Source organism: Agrilus planipennis, unplaced genomic scaffold (genome assembly GCF_000699045.2).
Source record: "Agrilus planipennis isolate EAB-ADULT unplaced genomic scaffold, Apla_2.0 scaffold7, whole genome shotgun sequence".
Classification (NCBI taxonomy): domain Eukaryota; kingdom Metazoa; phylum Arthropoda; class Insecta; order Coleoptera; family Buprestidae; genus Agrilus; species Agrilus planipennis.
The window spans coordinates 2,527,150-2,541,912 of NW_020439340.1; the positions used below are offsets into that span (position 1 = coordinate 2,527,150).

At 37.4% G+C, this 14,763-nt stretch overlaps 1 protein-coding gene across 1 annotated transcript in view; it reads left to right on the forward strand.

The window, feature by feature from the left end:
* Positions 1 to 1,497: 1,497 nt before the first annotated feature.
* LOC108741817 (homeobox protein MSX-1-like) overlaps positions 1,498 to 14,763 on the forward strand; it is a 20,796-nt gene continuing 7,530 nt past the window's right edge. Inside the window, exon 1 of the mRNA XM_025978574.1 lies at positions 1,498 to 2,246. Coding sequence (XP_025834359.1) covers positions 1,688 to 2,246 — 559 coding nt within the window. The 5' untranslated portion in view covers positions 1,498 to 1,687. The remainder of the gene's footprint in view (positions 2,247 to 14,763) is intronic.

Sequence of the window (14,763 nt, forward strand, 5' to 3'; positions counted from 1 at the left end):
CCCATATCCTTAACTATTTGCGAACGGTAATCTAATCTAGGTCTACCTCTACCCCTCCTAACTCCCGTTTCTGCCTCTAATATCTCTCTGACTAGACCTTCATGCCTGAGAAGGTGTCCTACCAACCTATCTCGCCTATTTCTTATTGACTTCCACAGCCATTAAAAATTTTCTGAATAAAGTACATACATACATACCACTACCTTCAACTCCTGAGCTAATCTTCGCATTTCCCTAAAACTAAATTTTTTTTTATGTTTTCGTGGAAATCTTTAAAAGACACCCACCCGTCCGTACGATTGCATAGTGTCGGATTCCAGAGGAAGAAGTCTTCGGACCTACCGACTAAAACCCCTCTACCTGAGGCCGTTCTAGGACCAACTAGGGTCCTCTTCAGCCGCTAAAACTAGAACATCCCACACCCTTAACTATTTCTGAACAGTAATCTCATCTAGGTTTGCCTCCAACTCCTGTTTCTAATATGTCTAGCTAGCTCTTCATATCCAACCAATTTCGCCTATTTTATTTCTTATTGATTCCCATAGCGCCCTCCGCTTCTACCACCCTATCCTATATCCTACCAATATTTTTGTTTTACTTTTATTTATCTTCCACCCATATCGTTTAGGCAATACCGCTTCTACTTTATGTAACCATATCTCTAAGCCCATTAATTGCAATATAAATTATTAATGGGCCATAAACATTTTTGGTGTAAGCGCCTGGCATTAACATTTCCAAATTTAAATTTTAAATATGTATCATATTATTCGTAAATACATATGTATATCAATTATAAGCAGTATACAGACCAGGTACGTACAACCAAACGAAAAAGATGAATTTCAAACAGAGGAAAACTCTAGAAATGCGTTGATTTCCAATGGTCTTTGGATATTTAAAATAAGTATTGGTCCAGCTTAAGTAAAATTCAAAGAAAGAACTTAGATATTGTATAAGAAGTTGTCAGAAATAAGTGAGTTTATGTGAGAATTAACAAACGGGAGCGACGATCAATGAAGTTGTTCCAAAGAGTGAAATTACAATTTCATTTTATGCTGTCAAGAACAGCCACGGTTGAAGCGGCTAAAACCGGCCTTGCCCCGTGCCCCGTCTGATAAGCACACCTTCCAGCGGTTCTAAATTAAGTTATAACAATTTGAAAAGCCTTTTTAAGGGGCTCGTAAAAGTTACATACAACTACTCCACTCTGCACTTGAAATAATAACGAAACAGTAAAACGGGCTGCAAACAAAATAAGCTTCCAACGGACCAGCTGAATTTTCCGACGACGCTTTTTCATCTCTTCACAAATTCTATTCAGCTCCACTGCTTTCCTCGATGCTATTCTGAATAAATCGCATTCATTGGCTGCATAGCTTAATAGAGAGAGCTTTCGCGACGGAAGGCGTCGCTACGCCAGTCGCCGCCTATCGTCGAGACCGCGCCCTCTGTCCTATGCACTTTGAAGCGACCGCGGTATCCTTCTGGTCAGTTCTCTCTAGATATCCTCTTGAGTTGGTTGTCCTTCATAAGACCGAATCACTATTGCAAGAAGAAGAAAATCTGGTGTTGAGTGCGTTTGCGTCTTTATCCGGAAAATTTAAAATGTTATCCGGAAAAATTCTGGAGAAAAAGTGACTCGGAAATCGTGGCAGATAAGTGTGTTCGATATTGTTGATCCTTCATGCTCAAGAACCAGACTGAAACATCCCAAAGTATGACCATTCAATGCTTGGACGGTTTGACCACCAAGAGTGCGGACACTATGCAAGGCATAAGTGAAAAACAGAGTGCCCATCAGCAAGTCCAAACCGGCACGAAAAACGGACACATTAGTTTCAGTGTTGCATCCTTATTAGCTGATACCAGGCCATGCAAACCGCTATCCCCTATATCCACCCAAAATCTTTCGTCATCCAGTCCCCAACATCAATCCTCCGACGAAGAATACGATTCGAATCAGGAGGACTCGATAGTGGACGTGGAAGATATTAATACCGATCATACGTCGTCTAGTCCTTCGAAGGGCAACGAATCGCCCGGTACGCACGCGAGAGAACGACCGGAATTTCAAAGGGAAAACCTTATCAGTCAAGGGCCCATAAGGCCTACTCCGTTTTCCGCGTTGGCAGCTGCCGTCTATCAAGCCAACTGGCCGTCGCAAGGTCTGGTAGGACCTTTTGGAACATCTGGACACATGTTTCAGAGCCCTTCACATTTCGGAGTACCTTCCATGAATGCAGGTAGGACACCTTTCTCATAACTTAAGACAATTGCAATGATTTTATCAATGCATAGGAGTTAACTTTTTTGTAACAAGAATCTTGCAACACTACCAAAAAGGATATTGGTACAGTTAAATCTTCTGGTTGCCCGAAATAGTTTTAGAGACATATCCTTGAAGAAGTGTATATTTTGTTGAATTTTCTTTGATAAGGATTGAATATTGTATAGTTGCAAGGAATTTTATACCTTAGTCTTATTCGCTCTCTTTTAGAGGAATTCCGTTTGAACGCTGAAACTTTACCACGAAAAAAGAATTTATTAATTTCAGCTTTTCTACCTGTATGCAAACTCCGTCATCTGAAACCTGTTTAGCACTGTCCATTTCGCTCTTAAAACCATAAACTTTTGTGTTCCTAATGCCCTATTGCTGACATCCATTAATTTGACCATAACCCGTCACGATACCGAAAGGAATTCTTTTGTTTTGGGCGAACGATCGTTACTAAAGACGTTTGATTTATTAAACAATTTAGCACACAAATGGACACATCCTCGATGAGGGTAGACAATATTACTATTAGGGAACTACATCTTATAATTAGATTAATCTGATATCAACACCTTTCAAATTTGTTGATAAAATCTAATATGTAATAAGGAATACAGTCAAATTGGTATGACATTCTTATGTTACTATAATTAGCTAGAATTCGTCAAGATGTAGTGGTATTTAAATTTATTGGCAACGATGATAAACGTCTACAAAATTTACAAATTGTTGATTTAAGTGTGCCAAAAAGAAAAAACAATTAACTCATACAACAAATAATGACATAAGCATCGACAAAAGAAAAGAAAAAGAATTGCTATTATATTTAGGAAAAATCCAGGTGGAAGAAAGGTTGAAAGAAGATTTTCACTATCGGACTAATTTAAAGACGGTTCGAAATTCGGGTTTGGTAGCCGTGGTCCAGTATTTGGTTTATCCCCTTCTCTACCCTCATCACGATCCCTGATTAGGATATCGATCAAAGGATTTGGTGAAACGTTTGGTAAAACGTAAACGAATCCACCTGAGGACTATAGTCGAAGAAGAGCCCAATTTTGGACATTGGCCAATCAAATCCGAATATCAGAAACAATATTCAACGTAGATGGAAGTTTTTAGAAAGCTTAAGGATTTTTAATCGATGTTTTTTATTCTTGAAGTTCATTGTCTTACGATTTCTAAATATTAAGTGATTCTCTCAGCATTTATTTTTATATTTATAAACGATATGCCCCATGTATAGGCGAGATAGGTTGGTAGGACTCCTTCTCAGGCATGAAGGTCTAGTCAAAGACATATTAGAGGCAGAAGCAGTAGTCAGCAGGGGTAGAGGTAGACCGAGGTTAGATTACTGTTCGCAAATAGTTAAGGATGTGGGTTGTTCTAGTTTTGGGGAAATGCGAATATTACTTCAGGATAGGAAAGAATGGAGGTACGTGTCCAACCAGTCTTAGGACTGATGACCTTATGATGATGATGGGTAGTAATAATTTTTCCCCGCGGTGGCCACATGCGGCATTCCTGATGATGCGCAAATGCGACAAGACGTTATATGGCTTATGGGGCTTGCCCTGGGGGGAAATCTCATGGGACCCACAAAAGGTAGTGTGACTACCCACATATAGAGATCCTATCGGCAGTCCCCTCAAAATTCTAATCGGGTGTCTGATAGCTGCTACATACTCATAGTACATTGGATTTTTGGACACAGTAATGAAGCTTCTCAGATAACGAGAGTAGTTACTTTTCAACATAGAAAAAAACTAACAGCACAGTTGACATACGAGGAAAATGTTTTCAGTTGCGAGTTAGAATTAGCAGTAACTATACGCGGCGCGGCGGTGCGGCCAGCATCAGCGTCGAAGTGAGTGGCTGCGCATAATTAGAAGCGAAATAAATTATGTCGGCGAATAAAGATAACGTCATTAAACAAATGAAATTGGAAATTGCACGGCCGCCGTTATTCTGAATGCATGCAGCGTGAACCGGCCATAAAGCAGATCCACGTTTAGATAAATTAACATTATTCGCAATTAGCACGGCCGGCACTAAATAATCCCTAATTTTGCAACTGTTTACGTGGAAAACGAAAGATTAAATGCAATTTTTATTATATTTATTGTCGAGCGCGCCGACGTAGTCAGCGCCATAATACACACGACGCAGTTGCCGCTTGTCGTTTTATTGAATTTTTATTGACACGCAATCCCAACTACATGCTACCTATGTATGCACCTACCTATTACTTTTAAAACAGACATATACATGCCTAGACGTATAGTAAATTCACATACTTATGCCATTCGCATTTTAAGAGAAATAGTTATGTTACTATAGTACAAGATACAACAAGAACTTCTATAGGGTTGTTCGGAAAGTCATTTCGTTTTTTTTTTTTTGTGGAAATGAAAGACAGTTTTCGTATAATAAACAAATACTTTATTAAATTATATATTGACCGTTCTGGTCCAACACCTTTTGCCATCTTTCTGGTAGTAGCATAATTCCACGCTCATAAAATTTTTGGTCTTTGCTGGCAAAAAACTGATCGAGGAGGTTTTTGACCTCCTCATTTGAGGTGAAGGTTTTACCGTCTAAAAAATTTTGGAGTGACCGGAACAAATAATAATCCGATGGTGCCAGGTCTGGAGAATATGGTGGGTGTAGCATTGTATCCCATTCAAGCTGTAAAAGCTTTTGGCGAGTGACCAAACTTGTGTGAGGTCTCGCGTTGTCTTGGTGAAACACTACACCTTTCCTGTTGATTAGTTCTGACCTTTTCTGTTGAAGTGCATCATTCAGTTTGTCCAGCTGATGACAGTAGACTTCCGAATTAATCGTTGTGTTATCCGGTAAAAGCTCAAAAAAAACGATTCCTTTAAAATCCCACCAAACAGACAGCATCACCTTTTTTTGGTGAATATCGGCTTTGGAAATGGTTTGAGCCGGTTCATCTTTTTTGCTCCATGACCTCTTGCGTTTGACGTTGTTGTATACAACCCATTTTTCGTCCCCAGTGATGATGCGCTTCAAAAACGGATCATTTTCGTGACGTTTGAGAAGCGAATCGCAGACGTCAATGCGGCGACACAGATTTCTCTCTGTGAGAACATGGGGAACCCATACATCGAGCTTCGAGGATAATCCCAGGCCTTTCAAGTGGTCATAAACTGTTGAATTTGATAAATTTAACCTCAATCCGATCTCACGTGTTGTTATTCGCCGGTTCACATCAACTAATGCCTTTATCGCGTCTTTATCAGCTTCAACCGGCCTTCCCGAACGTGGTGCATCTTCGACATCAAAATTGCCGGATCGAAATTTAGCGAACCAGTTCTGGCACTGGCGTACTGTCAACACACCTTCTCCATACACATCAGTCAATTTCTTTCTGGCTTGAACAGCATTTTTACCCTTTCTGTAGTAAAACAGTAAGATATGTCGAAAATGCTGCTTATCGCTCTCCATATTTAAAAGGGCACCAACCAAAAACTACTGCGTAGAATTAATTGGAATTTTTCACACACAAGCCTTGCTATATGAGCTCTCAAAGCATATAAAAATTATACGGCTTAAATGTGAAGTTGGGTGCAAAAGAATACAATTAAATCCTCTGTCGGGAAAAAACGAAATGACTTTCCGAACAACACTATATTTTAATGCTAGTAGAGTCACATATATATTCGTTTTCTAATATTAATTTCGAAATACAATAACCTTAAAATTAAAACGAATTCAAAAGCTTATTTATTGCAATTAATACAATGATTGGGGTGTTTTGTTGAATATAATTGCAGCCATGTAAAATAGGTTGCTTTTATGATGAAGAATTCATCCAAAAAAAAACAATATAGCACATCATGACTCTTAAAGTTCGATTAAAAAAAGAAGGCAGCTTTTAAAAGCTGTGTTATAAAAAAACATAAAACAAAATCATTAGCACCTTCTCAATTTATTATCGGAGCCCTTTCTTTCGTCGTAATAAACATGTTTATGTTAAGTATTCATAGTGTTGTTGTTGTTGTTGTTGTTGTAATACATACAAACCAGCTGTTGTTGTAATATGTTCAGACCACCACATCCACCACCATACCATACACCCGATTGTATATTCACCATGGAAATTAACCCACGCTAATTATATTCATAGGTGGCGGCGCGTATCAAAGCGCCTTTTTTAATCTTGCCGATGGTTTTTCTGATTACCTATTATAACATTTATACGACGAATTAAAGGTTCTGAGTGCTTGTACTAAATTGTTACTAGTCCCATAAAGCAGTTAGGTAAACGAGGATCGAAGAGGTCAATAAACTTTTATGGTAGGTACTTGATACACTATAATAAGGTATCTCGTAGGTATATATCCACCCATCAATTATCTGTCTATAAAAAGTGAATAATAATGGGATTGTTGTTTTCCAAATGATGATCCACCTTAGAGAGATGAGACAGTGTTGTAAGAATCATTGAATCTTTTTTCAATACAATTTTGTTCACGTTATTAGTCCAACAAAACATAGTACAATAAAATAGTTTTAAATTACAAATTGCTGGATATTTGTATAATTTTCTCTGGTAGAAATGTGGCTAGACTTACAGACTAACACCCAGTCGAGAAGCTAAAATATGTCCCAATTTTGTAGACTAAGTTAGGGGTGTATGTAACGGCCTTTACCACATGACCCCGGCTGGGCAAAAGAACGGGGCAGATTTAAGTTGCCCGATCGGGAAAAGTACCTGTGCTTGGATCACTTGGAACCCATCGGGTGTCTACTAAGGATAAACGTCTAGGTTCCCTATCAATATACCAGGTTAGATGAAAGGTAGAGACAAATTTCGGTACCCCGACAACATGTTGGTAAAACAACCAGGGTACAATTCAGTGCCCCGTTCATGTGGACCCCGATTAAGAGCCTAACTGAGGTAAATCTTCGGCGCTTCTTTTAAGCATGCATGTACCCTTTAATCTTCAATTGAATAAGAACTAGAGGTTTCGTTAAAGCTTGATAAACAATGAATCCAATAAATACACATTTATTCATTTATTATCAGGAGTATTATTCAATAACTATAAGAATAAATCAGAGTAATTTTTATTTTTTGTTTTGAGTATTTAATGGTATTCCTGATGTTGAAGACAAGAATCTGAAACAGCCTTCTATATTTCAGTTTCAAAATATCCACACCTTTCATGGCCTTTTCTAACTCGAAATTTTGAGTACGTCCCTGGTTTGATTTAAAAAAGACAGGAGTTTTAGATCTTCAACTGCATCAAATATGAGTATGTACGTTTAAACCGTCCACAAATAAATAATTACACAAGTGCTTGTATAATATAGTAGTAGATCAGAGGTTTTTCAATGTAAAAAGATATTAACTTCTAAGGAGCTTTAGTTATTCGAATAAAAAGTGGTTTCCTTAAAAAATAATTACCTACGCGGTTTAAATACACGTACAATTGTGTAAAAAGTCGAATCGAACTATTAAGTGATTTAGTAGTAATGTGTTGAAAGTGGTCGGATTTTGATCGACGAAAAATTTCTTGTGCAGCCAATTAAAGCGTAAAATTGCCTGTTAAGGCGCATTCTTCCTAAACAGCAGAAATTTCATGAATATACCGAAAGCGGGGTCTATAGTACGTGGCGTCCGACCGAGAGAAGCAGCCTCTTGAATACATAAATCTGCCACGGTTGTCACGGATCAAACGAAACAAAAGCGAGACTGTCAGGGCTTACCAGAATCAAATGTTGCCTGTTCGAATTTTGATCCAGAAACATGCGCCGCTAAAGGCTCGACAACGTATAAACGAAAGGATCGTCGGGAATTGCTGGAATGCACCGTAAAACTTTCGATTGACTTACGATTTGTCAAACAAAATCGTTACAAAATATACCTTCATCTTCATTCTTTGAATCATCATCATAAGGTCGTCAGCCCTCAGAATGGTTGGACACGCACATCCACTATTTCCTATTGTGAGCTAATTTTCGCATTTCCCCAAAACTAGAACAACACACATCCTTAACTATTTGCGATCAGTAATCTAATCTAGTTCTACTTCTACTCCTTTTAGCTCCTGTTTCTGCCTCTAATACGTCTCTGATTAGACCTTTATGCCTGAGTTATTATCATTATCTTATTGAATCCTCTGTTCTCCTATTCTTTGTAATACCTCTTCATTTCTAACCTTCTCTATCCACAGCACATTTCAAACACGTCTATGCTTTTCTATTCCGCCGCGCCCATCGACCATGTTTTGCACCCGCACAGCGCCGCGCTCTAAACATACACCTTTAACAATCTATTTCGAATTTTTAAATTAACCGTTCGCGAGCATAGAAGTGACTTCTTTTTATTAAAGGCGACTTGACTTTGCGCTATCCTTTGCTTTATATCCCCAGTACTATGAAGAATCAACACAATTTTATTAGATTGTACAGGAGAATGTTGACTAAATCTAATACTAAAGTTTCGGTTATACTGAGTTAGTATAAGCAGGTCAAATCAAGGGATTTCATATACCAAATGCATTGTATATTAAGTACAACAACGATAAATAAGGTTTAAAACCTTAAAGTCTTGTACGAAACTTCCTCTTTTACTTTGAAACATAAAAAATGTATATACCTATTACAATTCAGAAAGCACCCATCTAACGCAATTAACTACTCACTCATCAAAATCTATGTGACAAAAATATAGACACACAGTCATTTTCCCATATGACTCGATCGATACGATTACGGCTAGCTGTTTCTATTACAGCTCCATGTGAACTCATGTATAAGTAGTTCATTACTTACGTAAATTGCATGGATTCAAAAAGACCACTTACGAACGAACTGCCTCAAGTACACACATACATGAATGTCTGCACCTAATTCAAAATTACTCGGTCATGCCGTGTTTAGCAGGCAATATATTTCAGCCAAGAATAAATTAGCGATTTTATCATCACAGTTTGGTTCTCTCCAAGTGCCTCACAATAGATTTCGAATAGCTCGCATTAACAACGAAAAAAGGGTTTCGTGATCGGACCTAATTTAGCTTTGGGATTTACAAGAGGCGCCTGCCGTGGGTTGTATCGATGCGATGGATTTTAGTGTGCTAACCTGTAAACGACTTTACCACACCGTTAACAACCTACATTATCGATAATCGGTTTATTACCTTTTACTTAACAAAGGAAAAAATTATTTATTTACTGAACTGATAAGTCAAGACGAAATGAGAAGAGAAAACGATCTCTGAAGAAGCTCGCATTTCGTACAAGCGAAACGTTGGGAACCAACTGTAAGCTTTAGGTCTGAATGAGGACAGCATCAGTTCTCTACAAGTCTTCATGAATTTATTTATTTAGTATTCCTATTAAGCAACCAGTGAATCTTTATCATTGAACCCTATCAAGGACTCCAATCATTTTTTTCCAATTGTTTAAAGAATTTTATTATGTAATTAGAGATAAAATTCTTTTTAAAATTGATGACTACACAGGTAACAGAAAATATAAAATGTTTTTGTTAAGTTAACGCTATTCTTTTAGCATTTGGTCTGTTCGCAAGGAGACGATTTGTAAATGTTTTGTCATTAAACATCGACTTAAACACTTGACGTAACTTGTAGAAAAGATGTTCTTTCGATGAGTCGAGAGTGCCGGTATAAAAAGAATTTTAATAAAGTTATTAGTAGGCGGCTTTGAAACGTCTGCGCCACCCAGAAGAAATCCAATTAAAATAAATTTACCACCTGAAAATTATAGCTGTATATCTCGGTGTTATTCTAAATGATCGTGTAATACTTTCAATAAATTGGACAGCACAACGAATTAACGAGTTGACATTAATTAAAATTTAAGAATGAGAATCAGTTACAAAGCCCTTATCTGCTTTTTTTTATTGAAATTAGGTGACTGTCGCCAGTGTCTTTTTAGGAGTAGAGTAGGAGTAGAAAACAGTTTGCTATGCAAGGATCAAATGCTGCTTTTTAGCTCGCAGTTTCGTTATTGTGCAGACTTCATTTTTACCTTTAAACTGAATCTGTTTCATGCCAACTATTTGTCCTGTGTGATTCTATACACAACAGTTCAACAGTTAAAGGTCCTTTAAAATCTGTTACATGGTTCTTCAGTTAAGAGTAAAAAAACTGTCTTACAGAGATAATCATATCTCATATGCCTTCACATAGCTTTTAGTAAATATAACTAGCAATTTTTGTGTAGGTATTAGGTTTGGTTTAACAGTGAAAACCGTTACATAAAATTGCGTTTAGCGATTCTGTAGTTTTATGGCAAAAATAAGATTTAACTTTATTTTTCAATTTTAGTATGCAAGTAATTTTTGTGTTTGTTGATTTTTTTTTCAAGAAGCACTGAATCAATTTCGATTAAATTTATACGAGACCATCTCTGATGTAAGACCTGCCAAATAAAAAAAGAATCATCAAAATCAATTCATAATTGGTGGAGTAATCGCGTAACAAACATACAAAAAAACAACACACAGTTCAATTTGATAACGTCCTCATTTTTTTTGGAGTCGGTTAAAAAAGATTTAAATCTTCATCATTAGTATCAATAATAACGTATAAAGAAAAAAGTGCAAAGAAATTTACTGATTGTTCAATAACTAAATAAAAGCGTAAGCAAAAGTAATAATCGTATGGTCATGTGACGAATTCCATCAGGAAAGGCGAAACCGCCTGATTTTTTTCTCTCATTGTTTCAGGTCGAACTAATATGCAGTATAAATCTTTTATTACGCTGAATTGTAAATAGCTGGATGTATGGCTTACGCTTTAATGTACTGGAGGAAATAAAATTTTAATAACGCGAGAAATTCCGATTTTATTGCACGATTACTTGTTAGTATTATTAAAAAGTGGTCTCGCAAGGTGGCGAAAGTCTATCAACGTGTGCCATGTACCCGATCTGCTCCGAGGATTTTTCATTTAAGCAACTGGAAGCCAGAACAAAATACAAACAGTTTTGTCAACATCGAAAACTTTATCGATGCCCTAAAACACTGTCGTAAAAAATCTGTTCAAGACAGTGTAAGACCTCATGTCAAAAACAAACATGTAGTATAATACATTTAATACGTACATATGTCAAGTAAAACAAAAATACTGGTATACAAGGGAAGAAAAATTAGGAAAAGAGCGAATATAAAGGTAGGGGACGAAAAAGTAGAAGAAACGGCTGATTTTCGGTATCTAGGAAGTCAGATAAGTCAGGACGAAAGGAGTAGTAGAGATATATATAAAGCAGGATCGCATAGTCTTCAATAAAAAGAAGTCACTTCTATGGCCGCAAACGGTTGAATTTAGAAATTCGAAAAAGATTGTATTCTAAAAAGGGTGTATGTTTAGAGTGCGACGTTGTTCGGGTGCGGAACATGAATAGTTGGCACGACGAAAAAGAAAATGTTACAAGCGTTCGAAATGTGGTGTTACAGGTGGATGATGAGGATACCGTGGATAGAGAAGGTTAGAAATGAAGAAGTATTAGAAAGAATAGGAGAACAAATGGTTCTATGTAAGTTAATAAGAAATTGGCGAGATAGGTTAGTAGGAATGTTGGAACATTAAGCGAATGCAGTATTGGTTAGGGTCAAGTCTAGATCTGTCACTTATTGATTCGAAATTAAATTTATTTTCATTCAAGGACTTAATGAATTGGTGGTAGTGGTACAAATGAAATATTCATAAAACAGTTAGAAGGTAGGTATATTCTACCCCAGTCGAAAGTATATATATATGTGTCAATTTGAGGTCTTTAGATGCACCGACCAGTTATTTTTTCGTTCAATTAGTTTGGCATATAATGGTCGGTGTCATGGTAACAAACGAAAAAAAAAAAGTAAAACAAAGCAACAGAACGTAAACGGTCTCTGGATTCGAAGAAGAAGTGAAGATCGGTGACTATGTAGACAAAAAGCGGTCCAAGTTGGCCGCCTCGGTCATCAAATTTGCACACAACGAGAGAGAGAGAGGACACGTCGCCAGGACGATAACAACGCAACGGCCTACTACGAGGACATGGTGAAGAGCGCGCCGTACAAAAATGGCCGTGACGGTGGCGGTGGCCAATTTAGAAATAAGTGGCTGGGGCACAGGTGTCCGTTCCAAGCCGAGAAAGATAATATTTATTGGCGGATCGTCGGTCTAATTGGTGACTGGGAATGCACAAAACCGGGAGCCCGTTGCCTTAATTGAACTAATCTACCCGACTCTTTATCCATTAATTAACACATTGTAATTTGAATAAAATGCCCATTAAGCCATTGGAAAGTAGTCGTTTTCGGTTTTCTTAAATTGGCTCCGTTTCCTTCCATAAGCAATTGTCGATAACAAGACCACGGATGATTTGGTCTGCCATGGTCCCTTTACTTCTCGTTCACACGTTGTTTATTTCCTATAGGTATAGTTCTAACTCTAAACAATTTAATTGCCTATCGACAAATGCAACTAATGACGCATTCTATTATTCCATGGAATAAACCACAGCGGAAAATATATATCTCACGCCGGAAAATTGTTACGAAAATAAAACGAGAAGTGTAACAGCAGCACTAAAAGATATGTATGTACAATGTACACTTACCCAACGACATAAAAAAAAACAAAGATAACGAAATTATTCTACTTATTGTCCTTAAAGGGTTTTTGGAATTTATTTTATTTTATTTTTGGATTAGACGAATTTGCTAAAATCGAAAAAATGATTTCAAATTAATATTGAATTTTTAGAAATGATTTCAAAACTGAACATTTTCAAAGGAACATTCAGGAAGAGTCTTGCAAAGCCACGAATTCACTGCAAGTGGATGTCGATATTCTGGGCAGAAATTAGGCTAATTAACCCTTCCAGTGAAATAAGAAATGAAGGATACGTTGGGAATCGTGCATCTTTTCCACAATTAGATGAGCTAAAACAGGCGTTGGGATAGAAACGAAACAAATTGGCAATTTTACATTTAGTTGGGGCGTAATTTAAGAAACGGCATAAATTTGAATGGAGGCAGCGGGTTATAAAGTTACGGATGGCAATTTTATTGGTGCGTCGTTAGGGAGCAAGTGCTTCTCTAATTGAGTTCTTTTATTTGTGCGGCTGCAGCCGATTTAGAACACATTACAAGCGAAAGATGTCTTGACAACGAACAAAACATCTGACAATCTTAATTAAGGCTCGGGGGCCGCGCGAATGGCGAGCGCGTTACTGATGGTAAAAAAAGCCGCGGTGTAACGGCGTCGTCGTCGCCACCGTTGCCGCGGCAGCGCGTAAATTTCGCCCGGCCATTAATATTACGGCACTACAACAAACAAAGACAAAAAGGTGATGTTCCACGTTTTGACAGGCACGTAATAAATAAGCCGGTAACCGCCGGATATGTATTTCGAAACAAAAGAAAGACGCGAAAACGACCGCGCTAAGAGGGAAGACTTAATTCTATATTTATCCGTTCGGTACAATATTTCAAACTGAACGCGATCGTCGACTCACGAGTCGACTTAACTCGACCATTCATACATCTTTTCCTTCATGGAATGCTATAATATCTATCTGGATGAACCGTATCGGTTACCCGATTATTAAGAGCAGCTATTATTTCATGCAGATGGGTCAAACCTCAAACAAACTTTAAAAGACACTTATACATATGGAGATGCAGAAACCTTCCAGAGATGGGAACAGTACAATCATTTTCTGGATTTTTATTAAATTTATCAAATGTTATCAGAATAAAGTTATTTTTCATAGGGTAGTAGTGTAATGAAGATTTTGCCAAAAATCATTCTTCCAAAGATCTGGTTACTTGAAATAGTAGATACCTCATCATCATAAGATTATCAGTCCTAGGACTGGTTGGCCACGCATTTCCATTTAGTCATATCCCGAACTAATCTTCGCATTTCCCGAAAACTAGAAGGTATCTCCCTGTATCTAAACTATTTCTCCTAATAATTTATACTCTTGATGGGAGTAGATCAACTTCTTGAGAAATATACTGTGATATAGAAGATAGACTTTTGTTAATATGCTAATTTAATTTCACCAGAGCATAACACTACTTATAGAGACACCTATTCACATAGGTACAGTATGACCTATCTCCATGAGTCCATCTCCTCACAATACATCAGAATTTGGGGATTTATATCATAATAAAGGAAACCGAACAGTACGTATGATTTTAGTGAAACATTTTTAGTTTCAGACTGGTTGGACACGTAGCTCCACTCTTTCCTATCCTGAGCTAAAGTTCGCATTTCCCTAAAACTAGAATAACCCGCATCCTTAACCATTTGCGAACAGTAATCCATCCTAGGTCTACCTCTACCCCTCCTAACTCCTGCTTCTGCCTCTAATATGTCTCTAACTAGACCTTCATGCCTGAGAAGGTGTCCTACCAACCTATCTCGCCTATTTTTTATTGACTTCCATAGAGTCCTCTGTTCTCCTATTCTTTCCAATACCTCTTCATTT